The sequence below is a fragment of the Tamandua tetradactyla genome, chromosome 9, assembly GCF_023851605.1.
Source record: "Tamandua tetradactyla isolate mTamTet1 chromosome 9, mTamTet1.pri, whole genome shotgun sequence".
Lineage (NCBI taxonomy): Eukaryota > Metazoa > Chordata > Mammalia > Pilosa > Myrmecophagidae > Tamandua > Tamandua tetradactyla.
Window position 1 is genome coordinate 102,301,200 of NC_135335.1, and position 21,276 is coordinate 102,322,475.

Here is a 21,276-nt window from a genome sequence, read left to right on the forward strand (position 1 = left end):
ACTTTTGCTTTTTTGTTATTTCTTGCCTCTTCTCTTCTTTATTTGTTGTTCTTAAGTTCCTCCAGGTGTGCTGTTAAGTCCTTGAATTTTGCTCTTTCTTGTTTTTTAATATAGGCATTTAGGGCAATAAATTTCCCTCTCAGCATAACCTTTGCCTCATCCCATAAGTTCTCATAAGTTGTGTTCTCATTTTCATTCATCTCCAGATAGCTACTGATTTCTCTAGCAATTTCTTCTTTGACCTGCTAATTGTTTAAGAGTGTGTTATTTAATCTCCACATATTTGTGAATGTTCTCATTCTTTGGTGGTTATTGAGATCCATCTTCATCCCATTGGGATCACAGAAAGTGCTTTAAATAATTTCAGTGTTTTTAAATTAATAAAGACCTGTTTTGTGCCCCAGCATATGATTTGTTGTGGAGAATGTTCCATGAGCACTAGAGAAGAATGTGTATCCTTGTGCTTTGGGGTGCAGTGACCTACATATGTCTGTTAGGTTTAATTCATTTATCAAGTTATTTAACTTTTCTGTTTCCTTATTTATCTTCTGTCTGGTTGTTCTATCTATAGAGGAGAGTAGTGTATTGAAGATATTGAAGATATTGTTGAAATATCTATCACTCCCTTCGGTTTTGCCAAAGTCTGTTTCATGTACTTTGGTGCTCCTTGATTGGGAGCCTAAACATTTGTGATTGTTATATCTTCTTGGTGAATTGACCCTTTAATTAGTATATGGTGTCCTTTTCTCTTGTGATGTCTTTACATTTAAAGTCTATTTTATCCTATATTATTATAGCTACTCCTGCTTTCTTTTGGTTACAACTTGTGTGGAAAATCTTTTTCCATCCTTTCACTTTCAGTCTATTTGTATCCTTCTGACTAAGATGAGTCTCTTGTAAGCAGCATATAGCTGTATTATGTATCTTAATCCATTCTCCCAGTCTGTATCTTTTAATTGGTAAGTTTAGCCCATTAACATTCAAAATTATTACTGAAAAGATGTTTCTTGATTCTACCATCATATCTTTTTAATTTTATTTTTCAGATCTATGTATCTTTTTCCCCTCTTTCTCTTTGTATTATTTAAATTACCCTTAGTGGTGCTCTTCAATTCTTTGTCCTCCTCCAGACCTCCCTCTCCCTTTCAGCTGGCAGAACTCCTTTTAGAATTTCTTGTAGGACCGTTTTTTTGTTTGCAAATTCTTTCAGGAATTCTTTGTCTGTGCAAATTTTAACCTCTCCCGCGGTTTTGAAGGATAGTTTGGCTGGGTTCAGAATTCTTGGCTGGAGGTTTTTCTCTTTCAGGGTCTTGAATATATCATAACACTACCTTCTCGCCTCCAAGGGGCTAATCTTATTTTGTTTCCCTTGTGTGTAGTAGATTGTTTTTCTCTTGCTGTTTTTAGGATTTTCTGCTTCTCCTCAACATTTGACAGACTGATTAGTATGTGTCTTCAGGAAGGCCTATTTGGATTTATTCTGTTTGGAGTTTGTTGGCTTCTTTGATGTGTATATTTATGTCCTTTATGAGGGTTGGAAAGTTTTCCTCCATTATATCTCAACTACTCTTCCTAGCCCTTTACTCCTCTCTTCTCCTTCTGGCACACTAATGATTCTTATATTTGTGCACTTTGTTTTGTCTATAATTTCCCTGAGTTCCCATTCAGTTTTTTCCATCTTTTTTTGCCATTTGCTCTATATCACTTATTCTTTCTTCTGTTTCTTCACATCTGGTGTTGTGTGTCTCTAGTATGTTTTTTTATTTGTTCAACAGAATCTTTAATCTCTGTGTGATATCTGCTGTTTTTCTATTTATTCTTTCAAATTCCTCTTTATGCTCTTCTTCTGTCTTCTTGATCTCCTTTATGTCATTTGCTATCCCACTTATTTTATTAAGTAGAGTTTTATGAACATCTTTGATTAGTTGATCCAGCATCTGTGTCTCCTCTGGTGTTTTAATTTGGTTATTAGTCAGTGATATATCTGTCTGCATTGTGATATGCTTAGTTATCGTCTGCTGTCTTTGTGGCAAGTAAATGTTTTGATTTATATACTTTGGGAGTTGATTTCTTTCAGTAGTCTAAGGCCTTGTGCTTGTGGAATGGTTGTACAGCAGGGAACAGGGCACTGGATGGAGCATTCAGTATGGTAATTTGTTTCAGGGCAGGTATGGGCGCAGGTTGGGGATGTTACACTGATGCTTGTGAACATGGGTGCCCAGCAGCCAGAGAAGATATAGCTGTGTGGGTGCACCAGTGTGGGGGTGAAACCCTGGTGTGTGCTTGTGCAAGGCAGGGGCCCTTTGTGCGCATGCATAGAGCTGTGGCAGCAGGTTGGCATTATGCCTTTGTGGATTGGAGGCAGATGTGACCGGCTGCACAGGTGGGCACTTTCTCAGAGCTGGGGAGTGAGGCTGAGGGCTGTGTGCATGCACAGTTCTAGGACTGCAGTAAAATGCTGTTCCCAGAGCTGAATGACATGATTGGGGGCCCATGCACATGCGTGGGCCTGGGAGTGCCATGATTGGATGTGCTGAGCTCAGGGAGTGTGGGATGAGGCTGTGCGACACTATGGGTTGGGGTCAGGGGTGGCCTAGGTATGGGGGTTAGTGCCCGCAACCTTTATGTGCTGGCAGTAGCCTGCAGAAAACAGGGAGGGAGAGTTAGTGCTTGGGAGGGGTGCAGGAGAGGTGGGTTGGGGTGCACTTGGGGTGGGGAGGTGGGGCAGGTACGTGCATTGGGGGCTAGTGGGGTGGGGTTGCCTGGAACATGGAGAATAGGAGCAGGTGATGGGGTTAAGGTGCATGGGGTGTGGGGTTAGTCGCCAGTCACAGGGCTGCACTGGTGAGAGTAACACGACCTGGCTTACTTCCTAGTCCCACAGTCCCGTCAGTGCACTCCTGTGGGTTCGTGGCTCTGCACCTCCGCACCGGACTCCAGCTTTCTGCCTCTGAGTTCCTCAGCCTCTGACTGCCTGACTATTTTTGAATTTAACCTATAATAGGAGAATCTTTGGATGTTGGCCATTCAGCCAAAATAACCAATGTATACTATGGTCAGTTAGTAATATTTTCTGAGGACCTTTTATTAGCCATAGTTGATTATAGACCTGTGGAATGGTAAATAAGATGGTCCCTGACCTTGAGTTGTTCATATTTTGGCTCCTAAGTTTTCCTCCTCAGTTGTTTCTCTCTGTGCTTAAATATCACAGGGTGTACATTATTCTGTTCATTATTCTTTTCTCCTTCTACTTATTCCCTGTACCATTGCAGTATCAATTCCCTTCCCTTCCACGTCTCTCTGTAACTCTCCTAAACTTATTACCTATATCCTTAGTCTCTCTCCTCAGCCCCACATGTCTAGATTTAACTATTTTGGAGTGCTTCTCTCTTCGATGATTTCCCAGTAACAAATTAGCATGTCCAAAATTGAACTTGCCTTTCTTCAACTCACTCTTTCCACTTTTCCTTGTTCTGGTTAATAGCACTGTAATCTTTCTAGTTTCTTAAGCCAAATCCTTTGAGTAATGTTGATTCTTATTTCATATTCCTTCAACTCTCTCCCCTTCAAAAATATTCAATTGGAAGTTACCGCTAAAAGATTTCAAATCTTTTAGTTTCTTCTTTAAGTCCTTTTCAGTCCTTGCCCCACCATACTGTACTCATTGGCAGTAGTGTTCTAAACTGTCTCCTTGCTTCTAGTCTCAACTTCTGCTTTAGCAATAATTCCAAAATAAGATCTGATCCTTTTAAACATTTATTAAAAATAATCCCCTAGTGTCTTCCCATCTCCACAGATTAATTTTCAAACTCTCTGTTCATGACATAATTTCTTCCTCATCTGCTACTTTCATACCTGGAATGATGTATTTCTGGCCTATTAAAACTGATTCCTGTAGACAGAAGAGGCCAAATTCTATTCCTCTTAATTATTTGTTTTTGTTTTTTCTGTCCTTCTGCTTGAAAAACCTTTCTTCAGTCATCTTTGATCCACATTTTTTACTTGCTGCTTCCTTAGATTAAGCTTCAAACTTGAAGCCTCTTCAAAATGGACATCATTACATCCATTTTCTGTCATTATGTCTTGTGCAAGAAACTATATACAGCACTTTGCGTAGCCCTGGGATATAGTAAGTGTTCAGTAAATTTTAACTATTGTTAACACTAGATTGTAGTTTTTAAATACAGTTTTATGTTACTTGATACTAGCACCTCAGAGGCAGAGACCATTGTATTCTTTGTACTTTTAGAACTTTATATGGGGTATGCCTGACACAAAATTTGAAAAATGTTTTAGTGAACAAGCAGGGTGATGAACAAAGAAAAATTGCAGATATTTCACTGTTTGTTCCTGGGTGATAAGATGCTTGCCTCAAGAAATATCAAAAAGCAGCTTTTTTTCCCTTTCTTTTATGGAAGAAGAGCAGATGAGGTGAAAGAAGAAGAAATTATTTGTTAATATTCTGGGTAATCCTGAGTTTGAGCTTACTTTCATGACATGCTAGCAGGTAGCTAGAAAATAAGGGACTGCTGCATAAGAGAGAGAAGGAGAACAAAAAATGAATTTGGACCTCTCGTTTTACCCCTCTAACCTCAGATCTGAAATTGGCATTTTTCCTCCCATGTTTCTGGGTGATCTAAAGTAAGACTTCTCAGTTGGGTACTGTTAGTGAGTTAGTTGCATGTGTGTCGTGAAATTGATTGTCTCAACCCTTAGGGGAGGCGCACAGAACCTGAAATGGCATAGCACCTAGGCCCTTCATCTCTTGTCTCATTTGTTTGCTCAGTTGTACTGTACAAATGTTACCTTTTTTAAAGGTGATGACACAAAAGGCACTGACCTCAGCTGTGTTTGCTCAGTTCATTTGAAGTGTAGTAACTTGAGGTAGTATTTTCTCCTAGCCGTAACATACGTAAAAGCAACAAGTGAAGAAAAGAATTTGTGGCATAAACTTGCATTTCAGTTTTTAATAAAAATTCCTGTTTGTTGCAATCTGATTATTTGTTAGTTTAGTACATGTTTTTTATTGTTACATATACATTTTATATAGTTTTGGATGGCCAGCTATCTGCTTGAAATGACTGTACCCATAATTTAATACAGACTTTTTCATTAGCAGTTATTTATTTTGCAAAGTCTTAACATCTTTTACTGATCTTTAAAAATAGTGCTTGGATGATATAAGTAGCCACCTAATTTATCATAGCTTTTAATAATCTCCTATCTAATTAATATTCAAATAACACTTGCAGGAATTCAGTGAATATTTTGAGTATTAATGGAAGAGGCTAAATTAAGGAATACTGTTTTGTCTTTCAAGGTTGGCTGGGGAATTTTTAAAGTCGAGTTACTTGTTTGTTGCTGTTGGACAAGTCGGTGGAGCATGTAGAGATGTTCAGCAGTCCATTCTCCAAGTTGGCCAGTATTCAAAAAGAGAAAAACTTGTTGAAATTCTACGAAACATAGGTATCTTCCATTGATATAATTATTTATTGTTATTATTATTATTTTTTTAAGTGACTAAATTTTTAAAATGACTAAATTGTTTGGCATGTGTTTTAATGAGAATTCAATTTGTTTCCTCTTCCTTAAAAGCTCTTTTATAAAGGTTTTATGATTCACTTTTCCATTTAAATTTTACGTGAATGCAGTCCTTTCTTTTCCATAAAGATTAAACAGTATTTGATGAAAGACTATTTCAACAGTATTATTATTTTTCCTTGTAAAGCTAGAAAGGCTTAGTAACACATCTTTACCTCACGTTCTGTTACTTCAGAATTCACAAAGTGAATTCTTGTTTTTTGTTTCTGGTTCCCAGGTCTTGCTTTCTCAGGTTTCATAGGCTCTAGATCTGTTCCTTCATAATATCAGTCAACAATCTATTCCACCCCCCCCACCCCCCAAAAAAAACCCACACAGTTTTTATCCTTTTGTTTGTTCAAGATAACTTTAGTTTGTGCTTGGAAATCACAAATTTTCTAATTTGCTAATTTCATACTTGGTATCTCACAGGCCAAGACTACTTATATGCTGTCCGTTTGGTTTCTCCCATTTACCACCCGTTTTAGTAGTTTCAATGGAATGTTAGTATTGGGGAATGAAAAGGTAAAATAAATCAACTAATTTTAAATAATGAATGAACAGAAAAATTGGAAAGGAAGGTGACTTATTGGAAAATTGGAAAGTAGATAAAGGCTTCTTTATTTTTTATTAAATCTAAAACCAAATACTTTGCATCTTGACTGAGAAATAGTATTGGTTTGTTTTATTAAATGTTTCAGAACACATGCTAATGGCATATAAGATAAAAATAATAGCTTTGGGACATATACTGTTATATTTTTCTGTGGAAACTCATTTGATTCTCGAAACAACCTTCAGAGGTAGGTGGTACTGTTTTCCCCTGTATGGATGAGGAAAAATTATAGAGTGGACAAGTAACTTTATTGAAGCTCCAAAATGCAGAAGAGATAAACACTGAAGTTTTGTTGAAGTTAGAGCATGTTTCTAGTTTAGTCACCTTAACATAGTCATATGTGAAAAGTTAGAGCATGTTTCTAGTTTAGTCACCTTAACATAGTCATATGTAAATTATAGAATAGTGTTTATTTTGAGAATAATCCTAAGGAAATTTTTCAGAAGTGTTGGTTTGTATTTGAGAAAACGCCAATGTAGGAGCACAATTGGCATATTTCTTTATTATTTAAACTTAAATTTTCAGTAGTTTATGGTTCTTAGTTCTTTAATTGTATTTACTTTGTCCAGTAAATCCTCAAATTTTATGTTTTTTGGTCATATTATTTATTTCTTCAAGTCCATTAGCTCTTTCCCTTCTATTAAAATACAGAGGTTTCATTACAACAGAGTGGTATAGCCAACTGCCTTCTTCATAACTTTATTTTATTTTTCAAATAAACAAGCATCAAAGATTTTTTTGTAGCTCACTAATTATGAGGGAACCGATAAGATGCTACAGCCAATTAAGGAGAATTAAAAAAACGCATATATGTGTACACTCTCAGGAATGCAAGAATGCAAGAATGAATTTACAGATAGCTGCAAGCTAGTTAATATCCATGGGCTGTAATCGGTTACATTTCAGGGGGGGATTCATGTACGTTTCTTTTGACATGGATGATTTGTATTGCTATCAGTTTCCTACCACTTATAGAATTATTAAATAAAAGAAGACAATAAAAGGTACAAATAACCCTCAAGGGTGTGCTAGACAATAATCTTTTTTGCTTATTTCAAAATTTTTCCTGATAGCCTGCATTTCCATGTGATCATAGCAATCTCAGAGGTTATTACTGGTCACATAAAAGTCTGCTTTCATTAGTTTGGCCTGATTATTTGCTTGGGGGCAGCAATATAGGTTTCCTTGAGTTCTTTTTGCAACTCATTATTTGCTATCCCAAGATAGGATATCTAGGTCTATGGAATTTTTTCTACTAGATTTCATCTGCAGTGATATTTGCAGTAAACTCAAATGAATTCCTCTCATCTTGAGATCCCCAAAGGTTCCTGGCCTGCTGAGAAGTGGCCTCTGTACAACTATTAAAGCTGGGCCCTATGAGCCAGGTACACAGTCTAGTTTACTTGGGAAGGCTTCATAGACGTTGGTTCCATGAAGAAAGCCAACCTTTTTTCTTTGCAAGTGTCTATTCCTACCCACATACCATTTTCAGATACAACCCTCCAGGTAAGACCTAAATTGCACAATCAGTTTTATCCATTTATATCGAGGTAAAAGGGGGAGAACAAATTCTTATTGAACCTATGCAGATAGCTATGTTACCATGGAAGGTAAGGAAATTTAATCAGAGTTTCTGAATTTGAAGTTGAGTGGAATGTCAGTGAAAAATGAGATCAGATATCATTTCTCAAGGTGACTTTCTTGTATATCCAGAAAGTAGAACATTAAAACATCAGCAGTATTTCAAACAAATGACTACAATAACATTTCCCTCATCAGCTCATTAAGTCCTGATATTTAATTCTTGTTTCATAGGATCTTTTCGCAGTTTCATGATTCTGTCTGCTTCTACTTTCATAATTCTGTCTACTTCTGGATTTAAAGAATCCTAGAAATCCTGCATTGATACAGTATGAAAATCATCTAAGTGACATTGACTTAGAACCTGTTATCAAAGAATCTGTTCTTTGAATATCAATAGTTTGAAGTGCCTTGTACAATTCTTTTCCACAAAGCTCCAAGTCTCTTCTTCGTTGTTGAAAATGCAAAGTCTGATCTGTAGCTTATAGCTCAGAATCCAAGCAAGCATGAAAAGAAAACAAAAACTGTCTTAGATGACAGAGACTTAAGGATTGTAGTTAATTTATAACTGATAATTTTAAAATATGTAAAGCCTGATGAGGATTTATAATAAGAATAATGCAACTGGATAAGGAAATCTGGTTATTTCTGTGGCATGCAAAACAAAGACAAAGTCATCCCAAAAATATTTTTTTAAAAATATCCCTAATGATGATGATTAAGCCTATTTTCAAAGAAGTATGTGAATGTTACATCTAATTTATGAAAATGGATGGTCATAATTTTTCACATTAAGAGTTTCAAGTAAAGAAATTCAGTAAATGCAGAATAGGGTCTGGTAAATTTATATTTTTATAGAACACCATAAGTAAATCTGACATAACTCCCTAGTTGAGAACCACTGACTAGAAGATGCTAGATTCAAATTAAGAAAGCAAGATTGTAGCCAAGAAAATGTTTCAAATAAGTTGTGCTGGTTTGAAAGGATGTATGACCCTAGAAAAGTCATGTTTTAATCAAAATCCCAGTTTATAAAGGCAGAATAATCCCTATTCAATACTGTATGTTTGCAGCTGTAATCAGATCATCTCCCTGAAGATGTGATTTAGTCAAGAGTGGTTGTTAAACTGGATTAGGTGACAACATGTCTCCACCCATTGGGGTGGGTCTTCATAAGTCTCTGGGGTCCTATAAAGAGAAAACATTTTGGAGAATAAGAGATTCAGAGAGAGCAAAGAAGAACGACATAGCCACGAGAAGCAGAGTCCACCAGCCAGTGACCTTGGGAGATGAAGAAGGGAAATGCCTCCCGGGGAGCTTCATGAAACTGGAAGCCAGGAGAGAAAGCAAGCAGATGACTCCGTTCTCGCCATGTGCCCTTCCAGCCGAGAGAGAAACTGTGACTGTGTTCACCATGTGCCTTCTCAGATGTGAGAGAGACCCTGAGCTTCTTTGGCCTTCTTGAACCAAGTTGTCTTTCCCTGGATTCCTTTGATTGGATATTTCTATAGACTTGTAATTGGGACATTATCTCGGCCTTAGAACTGTTAACTAGCAACTCATTGAATTCCCCATTTTAAAAGTCATTCTGTTTCTGGTATATTGCATTCTGGCAACTAGCAAACAAGAACATAAGTGAAGTTATAACTAGCAATGCTATATTTTTGTATCAGGCAGCCTATTTCCAGGATGATGATAAATACAGAAAAACTCTGTAAACTATTTGATAAGACTTTGGATTAGTGTTTTCCCAGAAGTTAAAGCCATGTTATAAACAGTGAGGGATTTTACTAATCTCCAGAGACTTCTTCCTATAAAGTATACATTTCAGAAATATTTATACTAATAACAAGTTTACCTGTGAAATTTAGCCCTAGGAAAACTGAATGTCTCTTCTGATTTGATGCATTTTTAAAATAGTAACACATCAAACAGTTATTTCTAGCATAGTTTTTCTGTTTTTTTTCTTCAGGTGTCTTTTAACTTTTTGATTTTTCTAGGTCTTTCTGGGAAATCTCAGTGGTTATTTAGGTGTTCCCCACCCCCACCCCCCCATCATAAATTTAGAGTTCAGTTTTACAAGGGCAAAATCAAAAAAGTTGTCAGAATTGTCAATTGTCAGGAGTTGTCAGATCCTATACACTTGAATTGTATAGGATCATGGATGTCTGAGAAACAAATTGTTTAAAGTAGCAATCAAGCATTTAAATATAAATGTAGAAGGTAACATGATGGTAAGAACCATAATTCTTTATGAGTGAGGAACCTTTGCTTTGTTTGCTTTTTCTTAAATAGAGACCAAGTCCACACAATCTCTGCTATCTAGGCTGATTACACAAAAGGTAAAGAATATCCTTTCATATTATACATGAAGGCATTAAACAGTATAATTAATTTCACTTAATTATGTGAACTTAGGTTTATAAAATGTTTCTGATTTAGTTTTTACAAGAAGAATTTTTTTACAAGTTTAATAAATTTAAAGTATTAGAAGTTTAATTTCTTAATTTTCTGGAAATTTTAGAAATACCCACTTATCTGTATAACTTATTCCTCTTTTTTTCCTCCATCCAAATTGAGTGAACTTCCTAAAATTCTAACACATTCCATAGCTTTTCATACTCATGTTATAAACTGAAGGAAATAAAATTCGCTTTCCAAGCTTATTTCTTCATTGTGCTGTTTCATATTCCAGAACAAACTTTTACTTTAGGAAAATGTAGGTTTTCCCCAAGGCCCCTAAAACCCTGTTAAGGGATCCATGAGGACAGTTTTCCTAATTATAGGAAGTTAAATAAAGATTATTTTAACATGCAGTACACTAAAGTGTTTTTTTGGTTTTAATTTTTAACATGGTAACTATCAGTAGTTATAACCCACATTAACAAAAACTCTTTGAGAGCCTCGAATTTTTTTAAGACTATAAAGGAGTGCACAGACCAAATAATTTGAAAGTTACCATGTTAGGGAATAACTCTTTTTTTTCCCTTGACAAACAAAAGTGCATACAGTTTGCATTTCTCTATTACTATTACTTCTTGAAATTTTTAACCATTACTTTTAGCCATAGTAACTTCTTCATAGAAGAAATTAGATGTGCTGGTGGACAATTGAGATATTTCATACACAAGTATTTTAGCAGACTACCAGAGGTCATGAACACATGTAACACAACTTTCTGTATCACGCACATCCCTTTTCTGTTTTGTTAAGTGGCAAAAAGAACATGTTCATTAACATGACCCCAAGATAAAGAAAGGCTTTTAGCATGTAAAAATAAGTGAAAGAACATTAAATTAAAATTATATATAGTAGTAAGTGTTTGAGAAGTCTGTCCTGTCATTCATTAATTAGCACAATTTAATGTAGTCTAATGTCTTGATTTACCTAAACATCTTTGAAATTTCAAGGTCATGTTCTTCAGGGAATAAAAAACTGTTAAATATTGATCTATTTAGTTTTCCACACATTTCCATTTTTCATGTCTTTAAACATTATAGTGAAATATGTGCTTGACTAGTAGACATTTATAAATTAGGAAAGACAAACCCAAATAGAATAAGATGTATTTTGAGTTGTATTCAACATTGATAAATCACAGAAAAGATGTGGGTGTTTTTTTAAACCAAAATTATTAAGCTAGTCTTGTTTGCCAAAAATTTCACTTAATTATGTGAACTTAGATTTATAAAATGTTTCTGATTAAGTTTTTATAAGAAGAATTTTTTTTACAAGTTTAATATGTTTAAAGTATTGGAAGTTTAATTTCTTAATTTTCTGGAAATTTTAGAAATACCCACTTATCTGTATAACTTATTCCTCTCTTTTATTTATCTCTGTAAGCCAGTTCATTCAGAGCTCCTTTAATTTAAGAGACTTAGCAATCTAATTTGTTAATACCATGTGAAGGTAAATCCTTAGTAAAAGCCCTCTCTGAATTATAGCCACAGAGTTCATAGTTTCAATTCTGTTATTTCAGCCACAGGTCACAGTAAACACAGAAACAAAAAAGTCACTGGTCTAGGTATCAAAAAGCTGGACACAAAATTCTTAATAAGAGCTCAGAATGATATTCTCTATCAATTGTCACCCAACAGAATAATTATAATTCATTCATTCATATACAGAGATCATCAAATTGTCTGGCCATAAAATCAAATTCACAATCATTGCTGCCACCAATGGGGAATAACTTGCTGTCTGAACTAGAAAAAAAAAAATACAAATCAGTAGAGAAAGAAAGAAATAAAAAAACAAAGGGCTATCAGAGTTAAATTTATATTGCCACTTGAAATTCAGTACTGTGGAAAAGAAAAGATAGACCAGGGCTTAAGCTATTCATGAAATATACTTCTCTAGTAATGTTTACCTGACTTATCAGTTTTGGCATTGAGCATCTTGTTGGATGACCTATAGAACTATTAAAAGATCATTTTTGATAAAGGACAAAATCATTACTCTTAAATAAATATAAAATGACTATATCTCAAAAGATTTAACTTATTTTTTAATGCAAGAATGGGTTGCTCTTTTGATTTCTCTACTTGGTTGCCTAATAGGTTTCTAAGACAACTGTAACCTCTAAATCTTTTTTTTTGCCATTTTCCCCCCTCTCAGTCAATGGTAGTTCATTCTTACAGTTGTTCATGCAGAAAATCCTGGAGTCATGCTTGATTTCTTTCTTTCTCTAACTCTGCATTTGAAATGTCAGCAAAATCATCTTGGGTTTGCCATCAGAATATATCCAGAATCCAATAGTTAAAACAGAGGTCAGATCATATTACTTCTGTCCTCAAAATCCAATTGCTTTTCTTAGAGTAAAATATTTCTTTCAGTGGCTATCAAGGCCCTATGTGATATGGCTTCCTAATCTCGCTGACTTTTGCTGCTGTCCTCTCTTGCTTTATATTCCACCTGTTACTTCCTTCATTACTTACTGTACCTCAGATATACCAGACACACCGCTACCTCATGTGTTTGCTGTTCACAAATCAAGACAGCCATATCTCAGAGCCTTTGCATTTATTCTTCCTTCTGCCTTATATAATGCTGTTTCCTCAGAGATCCACATAGCTCATTGGTTTACTCTATGTCTCTATTCAGATGCCATCTAATTAGAGAGGTTACCCTATATAAAATAACCCACTCTGTTCTCTTTAGCATGCTGATGTTTTCCCTTTTGATAACATATAATATTTATTTAATTTCCTTCCCACAGTTAGAGCTAGGGCTTTGTTTTATTGTTGTATTTCTAACATCTAGAATGGCAGCACTAAATTGTTGAATAAGTGAAATGAGCTTATGGGGAGGTGAGAGAGTAATTATGAACAATAATACATTCTTCCTTCCATTAAGGCTGTAAATTATCATCTTTCTTCCCCAAAACATTTTACAGAAAAGTTTCCTGTGTGGAAAAATCTCTGGCCCAATGCTTGAACTTCTACCATTTAAACACTTTAAGCTAACAAGTAAATATTCCTTAATGAGTTAAGACACTGTGATGTGTGGTTTTCTTTATATATAGGATACTTTGAGAATGAAGGAGTTTGACTTAAAATGTATCGATGAAACATAATATTTAACAGTTTGGCAGTCCTGGGTGAGATGCCACTACTATAAACACCTTATGCAATCAAGGCAGAATGAAATATTGGATTATGCTGAGAGGTAGAGAGCAAAGGGATTTATAGTGAGGGGGATGGAGGGGCCTGAGACAAATCTGAAACTACTAACAGTTAACAGATAGATGCCATTTACCTTTTCCTAAGTTGCTACTCCCTGGTGTTTTAACCTGGGCGAGGTAGTGACAAACTCATTTTTTAAATCCCTAAATTAATAAAACAGTCTTTGTCTCTTTATCTTTTACATTCATTGTTCAGGAAATGTTCGAATCCCTTTTAACATACCACATCCAGCTCTGGGTGTTCGGGATACAGTGGTGGATAAGACATATGAAATTCCCAGCTCTCCTCATTTTTTTTTATTGTAGTTTAAATGTTCATCATTGTGTTTCATTGTTTTGTAGGTGATGAAAGAACTATGGTTTTTGTTGAAACTAAGAAGAAAGCAGATTTTATTGCAACTTTTCTTTGTCAAGAAAAAATATCAACTACAAGTATTCATGGGTTAGTAGATTAATGTGATTTCCTACTGGAGAAATGAGTTCTATTTGGCATTTGTTAAGAAGCACCTGTATGTACAACTAATATTCTATAACACTAGAATTAGCATTCAGAATTCTCTCACATTCTAAACTGTTGGTTATTTTGCATCTTCTTTCTTGGTTTGTATAAGAACTGAGTAGCAAGAATGGGGAGTTAAAGATCTACCTTATGCTCTTCATCATTAGGATTAGTGATTTCTTAAGAGCTCACTTCATCTCTGACCCTTAGAGCTAAGTTTTCCCCTTGCTGAATATGATCTTTCTGATATTTGAAAAATTTTATTGGCGTTCTTTAAAATATGATATTAATAGAACTTTATTAGCACTTTACTAGTGGATCTAAAATATGAATAGCTGAATATGTAGCACTTTGAAATTGTACATTTTAAAAATATCTGCTTTGAGAGAGATTCTAATGAAATAGTTGCATTTTTTCCCAACACTATAAGATCTAGAGATTATTAATATGTGGGATTTGTTGTTTGCCATACTTGGGTTTGTTTTTTGATTCTACACATTAGCCTTACCTTATTACCTTACCTCATCTGCAAATGAGGATAATTGTTCCAGTCTAAAAGTTTTAAGGTAGGGATTAATTAAAATGATGCCTTGAAAGAAATTAGTATAATACTTGGTATGTAAAAAGTGGGTATTAATGTTAAATGCTGTTTTTACTATTATTTTTAAAATTATGTTGATCTTTAATGATTTTCTTAAGAGCTGCCCTAATACATGATTTTCTTTCAAGTGATCGGGAACAGAGAGAGAGAGAGCAAGCTCTTGGAGATTTTCGATGTGGAAAGTGTCCAGTTCTTGTTGCTACTTCAGTAGCTGCCAGAGGGCTGGATATTGAAAATGTTCAACATGTTATCAATTTGGATCTTCCTTCTACCATTGATGAATATGTTCATCGGATTGGACGTACTGGTCGTTGTGGGAATACTGGCAGAGCTATTTCCTTTTTTGATCCTGAATCAGATAGCCATTTAGCACAGCCTCTAGTGAAAATACTGTCTGATGTAAGTTTTATATTTTTAGAACTGAATTGAGTGTTCTTTTTCTTTGAAAGCAGACATTTTATGCAGTTATATATATTCAGGAAAAGTAAGCTGTTACAATCTTTGAGATTTTATATGTGTTTTATATGAAGTTAAATTTTTTTTTAAGGCACAACAAGATGTTCCTGCATGGTTGGAAGAAATTGCCTTTAGTACATATGTTCCTGGCTTCAGTGGTAGTACAAGAGGAAATGTGTTTGCATCAGTTGATACTCGAAAGGTTAGTTGAGGGGAAAAATTCAGAGCTTGGATTCCCATTAATCTTTGTTAATGTTAGGTTTAATATTGTGATAATTTATCTAAAGTTGTTTTCATGTCTAGAAGGTAGCTACTATAATATTTCTTTAAAATGTTATGTCTTAAGTATTTTTGGTTTTAAAGATGAGTAACTAATAAGGAGATTTATTCTTATGCATCTTCCACTCCAAAATTTGCTGTTATTTTAAATTCTTACTTGGGGTCTTCTGTATGTTATATAGGAATTCTTTATTTTTAGAATTCTTGCCACTTTACCACCTAAGATAAAATACTGTAGTGATAGAGCTGCATGTCTTTTCTCATGTGTCAGCTTTTATAAGCAGCACCACCACTATATACAGAAACAGCATGCTTATTAAATGTTTAGCATATTCATTGAAATATAGCATTTTAAGCTTTTCTACTTTCCAAAACTATTGGGTTTAAAAAGCTTTCTTGTATTTATTATGAAATACATCAAATATGTAAAAACTTAGAAGTTTATAGTGATAAATTACACACATAACCCAAGTTATTGTACATCATTGGAAGTAACTAGAGCACCAGCCCCTTATTTTGAATTTGGTGATTAAAAGGAAAGAAATAAGCATTTATCTTGCCTTTGTAAACTTTATTTTAGGATAATACAAAATCCATAAATGATTAGAAGAATGTCTTCTTTATAGAAGAATTACAGCTAATAATGTGACAGAAATGATAGAATTAGAAAAAAAACTATTTTATAGCCCCAATGAATTAATTGATTCAGGGTGAGACCATTAGTTTAAAAAAAAAAAGCTTTCCTTGAAATGTTTTGTCCAGTTTTGACTTCTCAGATTGATACTGGCCTGTTTTCAGATCAGTTGGATTTAGTGAGAATGAAGTTCTTTATATATTTCTGTAAGGCATGATGGAAAGCTTGAGATCCTACTTTTTGGTCTGAATGGTGTAACTTTAAGGTTGTCTTAAAATTAAATGTCCTTTTTAAAATTTCTCTCTCTCGCTCTTTTTTTTTTTTCTAAAGAACTTCCAGGGCAAGAGCACTTTGAGTACAGCAGGATTTTCTTCTTCACCAGCTCCCAGTCCGGTAGATGATGAGTCATGGGATTAAAGCAAAAACAACATCAAGTTTGTGGTACACTGTTGATACAGAGAAGAAAATAGTTTGGTTGAATCCTGGTACTCTTGTATCTCCTGTCCTTCTGTTCTTACTCCCACTCTTAACAAATATTTCTTACTGACTAGTTACGTGAAATGCTAAAAGTTACAACATTACAGTTGCTTATACAAATGGTGTTACCTGGAAAGATTAAAACATTCTAAATGTCTTGCTTACTTCTAGTGTATTCTTCCGAGGCTTTAGGTGTATTTCATGCCTAAATGTGAAGTCTTAATATAGTGTTTATAGATGCTATAAAACAAGCAATAGCATACGATACACTTTTGGTTAAAAATTACTAGGTCTCATTTTTTACATAAGAGGAGCCCTTAAAGCAATACTGCATCATACTATAATGTGATAATTGATTTTCATGAAGCAAACAGTGAAAGATTTAAGTCTTTTAGATCACTAGATATATAGTGAAATAGGTTAAATGTTTGCAATGTGAGCTCTGTATTCAATGACATAACAAATGCTTATTTTTATAATATGCCATTTCCATGAAAATAAAGGCCAAAACACATTTTCCCCAAGTTCTACATCATCACTTTTTATTTTTCTTTGTTACGTAGTTCTCAGCTCATATCTTGACATTTTTGTCTTCTTGAGTTTTGTAAAACCAGTGTAGTGAACAGAAGTCAGGTGACCTAGATATTGATATGTAAAGTATAGATGTGGAAATGAAAATCACTCATAGAACTCAAGCTCATCAACAAAACAAAGCTGTTTACTCTTGCCGTAATTAATTTTTGTATCCATACATTAATTGATGAGGGAAAGAACCTTGTCTTTTCATTCACATATGTATATGTATTTTGAATTCATTGTATCTAGAATATGAGAAATTCTTTAGTCATTAAATGAACGAACCAACACATTAAAGCATAAGACAAGTCTTATGGTATAAATATTCGGGAGACAAAAATGATCAATATTTTAGTGTATATTATTGTTGAACTAAAACATCCAAATCAACATGCCCACCAAAATGTCATTTTAGGAAGTTGTTTGATAAATGAAGTATCACATATGAAAAAAGGAGTATTCAACAGGTGTTAGGATAACTGGTTAGATGCCTACCCCATGCCACATTAAAAATTAATTCAATGTGGATTAAAGAAAGTTTAAAGTACAAAAAAAATTAAACCTTTGAATTGGGGGTGAAAGTTGATTTTGGCTGGGAAAGGACAGAGCACAGAGAAAACTCTCAACAGATTTGGTTACATAAAGATTAGTTGCCTATATAAAAAGAGTGAATAGCAGACGTGGAAGAATATTACTATGATCACAGTAGATTTCAGTTTGTAATACTTTATTTATGGCTATGCAAGAATACCAACCAGTAGACAAATGGGCAAAGAATACAGAAAATTCAAGAAGGGAAGTTCATCTAATAAAATATGGGAAATATTTAACTTATAATCTGTGATCTTACTTCTGGGAAAGGCCAAATGAATGACGATGTTTGCATTGTCATTCGTAATATGTGTGTCTTAATTTTCTCTTCCATTTGCAGTGAGCATTTATGAGACATTCCTGCCCATTTTTTTTCTTTTCTTCAAAGACTACTTGGTCATAGTTGCCTTGACTGCTTTTTCAAAAATTTTGTCTTTGCTTGATTGGTCAAATTACCAGTTTTATAGCATTTCTGAATTAAATATAAAAAAGGAAACAAAATCCCACATAGTCCCACTACAGTTACAAACTGACTATAAATGTCCCTGTGTTTAATAACTTTCTTTTTCTCTAGGTATAGATTTGAATAATTTCTTTAAATATTATCAAAGTAACAGATGCACATATTATTGAAAATAAAATCCTACAGAAGGATTTATGAAACAGTATTCCCCTGCTCCTTCTTTCTAAATTGCTCCCCACATTCCATAGTCGGCTGCATTTAAGCATTTCTGGTGGTTGACCATTATATATATGTATTTTAACATTTTTTTATTGTGAAATATATATACAAAAAAGCAATAAATTTCCAAGTACATTTTAAGAAGTAGTTATAGGACAGATTTTTAAGTTTGGTATGGGTTATAGTTCCATGATTTTTCATTTTTTCTTCTAGTGCTCTAAGACATTGGAGATCGACAGAAATATCAGTATAATGATTCAGCAGTCATATTCATTTGTTAAATCCTATCTTCTCTGTTAGACTCCTCATTCTCATTAAAATACATATATACATAAAAGAAATAAATTTCAAAGTACATTGCAATTAGTTATAGAGCAGATTTCAGAGTTTTGTATGGGTTACAATTCCACAATTTTAGGTTTTTATTTCTAGCTGCTCTAAGGTACTGAGGCTAAAAGAAATATCAGTATAATGATTAAACCCAAACTTTTCTGATGATTCCATGATCACTTTTCATCTTTCTTCAACTCTTTAGGGGAATTTGGGCTAAGCCCATGCTAACTTTTGTGTTGGAAGGGGCTGTTAATAATATGGGATAAGGGGATGGGACTAATTGATGTTTTGCAAGGGCTAGCCCCTCTGCATTTCAGGACTTACCTGGTCCAGGGACCCATCTGGAGGTTGTAGGTTTGGACAGTTATTCTAGCACATGGAACCGCTGTAGAATCTTATATACTGCCCTAGGTATTCTTCAGGATTGACAGGAATGTTTTTGGTTGGGCTTTGGCAAGTTTTGAAAGATAACGAAGTCTAATGAAACGTGTAAGAATGACATCTAGTATAGTCTCAACTCTATTTGAACTCTCTCAGGCACTGATACCTTATTTGTTACACTTCTTTTCCCCCTTTTAGTCAGGATGGCATTGTTGATCCCATGGTGCCAGGACCAGCTCATCCCTGGAGGTCCTCTCCCATGCCTCCAGGGAGACTTTCATCCCTGGATGTGATGTACCATATAGTGGGGAAGGCAATGGTTTCACTTGCAGGGTTGGGCTTAAAAAGAGAAAGACCATATCTGAGCAACAAAAGAGGTCTTCCAGAGGTGACTGTTAGGCATATCTATAGGAAGGCTAAGCTTCTCCACTACATACAAGAAGAAGCCTCAAGATCAAGGGCTTGGCCTATTGATTTGGGTGTCCCTCATGTTTGGCATGGTCTGGGGTTTTCATCATGGTAAAATTGAATAGTTCCATAAGTTTTTTCCCATCCCTCAAGGGACTTTGTTAATACTTTTTGATTGCTTAATATACTCTGGGATGTATCCAAGCATTACATTAGACATACAAGATTAAAGACCCTCATTCCTATTCTGGGCTCCCTGTGTTTGGATTGTTTAAGTGATCCACCCAGACAGGTTGAGTAAACTTAATGTGCTACAGAAAACCTAGGTTTGGACATAAAACTTTCTTCCTTTGGTCTCACAAAGTAGGTGAAGTTCTAAAATTCAGGCAGTGTCTTCCTTTCCTATGTATTCTGAATTACCTTAATCCCAACCTGATTGGCTTCATTCTTATCTCTAAATACAAGATTATACATAAAACAGTCCCTCAAAATGCAGAAATAACAATAACCATTCTGGTGTAGATGTGACTGCTCTAAGAGCTTATAATATAGGCCCCTGTTTTCTTGTAAATGTTTTCTAGATGAGATTATACAATATTTGCTCTTTTGCTTCTGGTTATTTTGCTCACCAAAGGTTCATTCACATCTTTGCATGCCTCGCAATTTCATTCTTTTTTTGTAGCAGCACCGTGTTAGAGCATATGTATACACCATTGTTCACCAGTCTACTTTTCAGTCAGTGCATCCTTCAGTCACCTCCATTCATTGGGTATCATGTATAATATTCAAAGTCAGTAGTCCATCAACACTGAATTTTAGATAATTTCATTGTTCCCAGGAGAAAGTTAATAAACATACCCTCACTAAATAAGAAATACAAATTTCCCCCTAACTCTTGTCCCTCCTCCCATTATGTACCCCTAGTATTGCTATGGTACTGTTCTGATCTTTGTTATTTCTTTCCTTTTGCTTGTTTTGGGATTAGTTTGCTGTTCTTTCTCCAGTTCTTCCAAGTGGACAGTTAATTCCTGCATTTTTGCCTTTTCTTCTTTTCTGATATAGGCATTTAGGGCAATAAATTTCCCTCTTAGCACTGCCTTTGCTGCGTCCCATAAGTTTTTGATATGTTGTGTTTTCATTTTCATTCGCCTCGAGGTATTTACTAATTTCTCTTGCAATTTCTTCTTTGACCCACTCGTTGTTTAAGAGTGTGTTGTTGAGCCTCCACGTATTTGTGGATTTTCTGGCACTCTGCCTATTATTGATTTCCAACTTCATTACTTTATGATCCGAGAAAGTGTTGTGTATGATTTCAGTCTTTTTAAATTTGTTAAGACTTGCTTTGTGACCCAGCATATGGTCTATCTTTGAGAATGATCCATGAGCACTTGAGAAAAAGGTGTATCCTGCTGTTGTGGGATGTAATGTCCTATAAATGTCTGTTAAGTCTAGCTCATTTATAGTAATATTCAGATTCTCTATTTCTTTATTAATCCTCTGTCTAGATGTTCTGTCCATTGATGAGAGTGGTGAATTGAAGTCTCCAACTATTATGGTATATGTGTCTATTTCCCTTTTCAGTGTTTGCAGTGTATTCCTCACATATTTTGGGGCATTCTGGTTCGGTGCGTAAATATTTATGATTGTTATGTCTTCTTGTTTAATTGTTCCTTTTCTTAGTAGTGTCCTTCTTTGTCTCTTTTAACTGTTTTACATTTGAAGTCTAATTTGTTGGATATTAGTATAGCCACTCCTGCTCTTTTCTGGTTGTTATTTGCATGAAATATCTTTTCCCAACTTTTCACTTTCAACCTATGTTTATCTTTGGGTCTAAGATGTGTTTCCTGTAGACAACACATAGAAGGATCCTGTTTTTTAATCCATTCTGCCAATCTATGT

The 21,276-nt window shown here is 34.7% G+C and overlaps 1 protein-coding gene across 4 annotated transcripts in view; it reads left to right on the top strand.

Annotated features, from left to right (window-relative positions):
- DDX4 (DEAD-box helicase 4) overlaps positions 1-16,570 on the top strand; it is an 85,084-nt gene extending 68,514 nt beyond the window's left edge. For all 4 annotated transcript variants that reach the window (XM_077117173.1, XM_077117175.1, XM_077117174.1 and 1 more), the window contains 5 exons: positions 5,321-5,466; positions 13,803-13,902; positions 14,689-14,959; positions 15,108-15,218; positions 16,260-16,570. In XM_077117173.1, the coding sequence (XP_076973288.1) occupies positions 5,321-5,466; positions 13,803-13,902; positions 14,689-14,959; positions 15,108-15,218; positions 16,260-16,346 (715 nt within the window). In that variant the 3' untranslated portion in view covers positions 16,347-16,570. The remainder of the gene's footprint in view (positions 1-5,320; positions 5,467-13,802; positions 13,903-14,688; positions 14,960-15,107; positions 15,219-16,259) is intronic.
- The last annotated feature ends 4,706 nt before the right edge of the window (positions 16,571-21,276 follow it).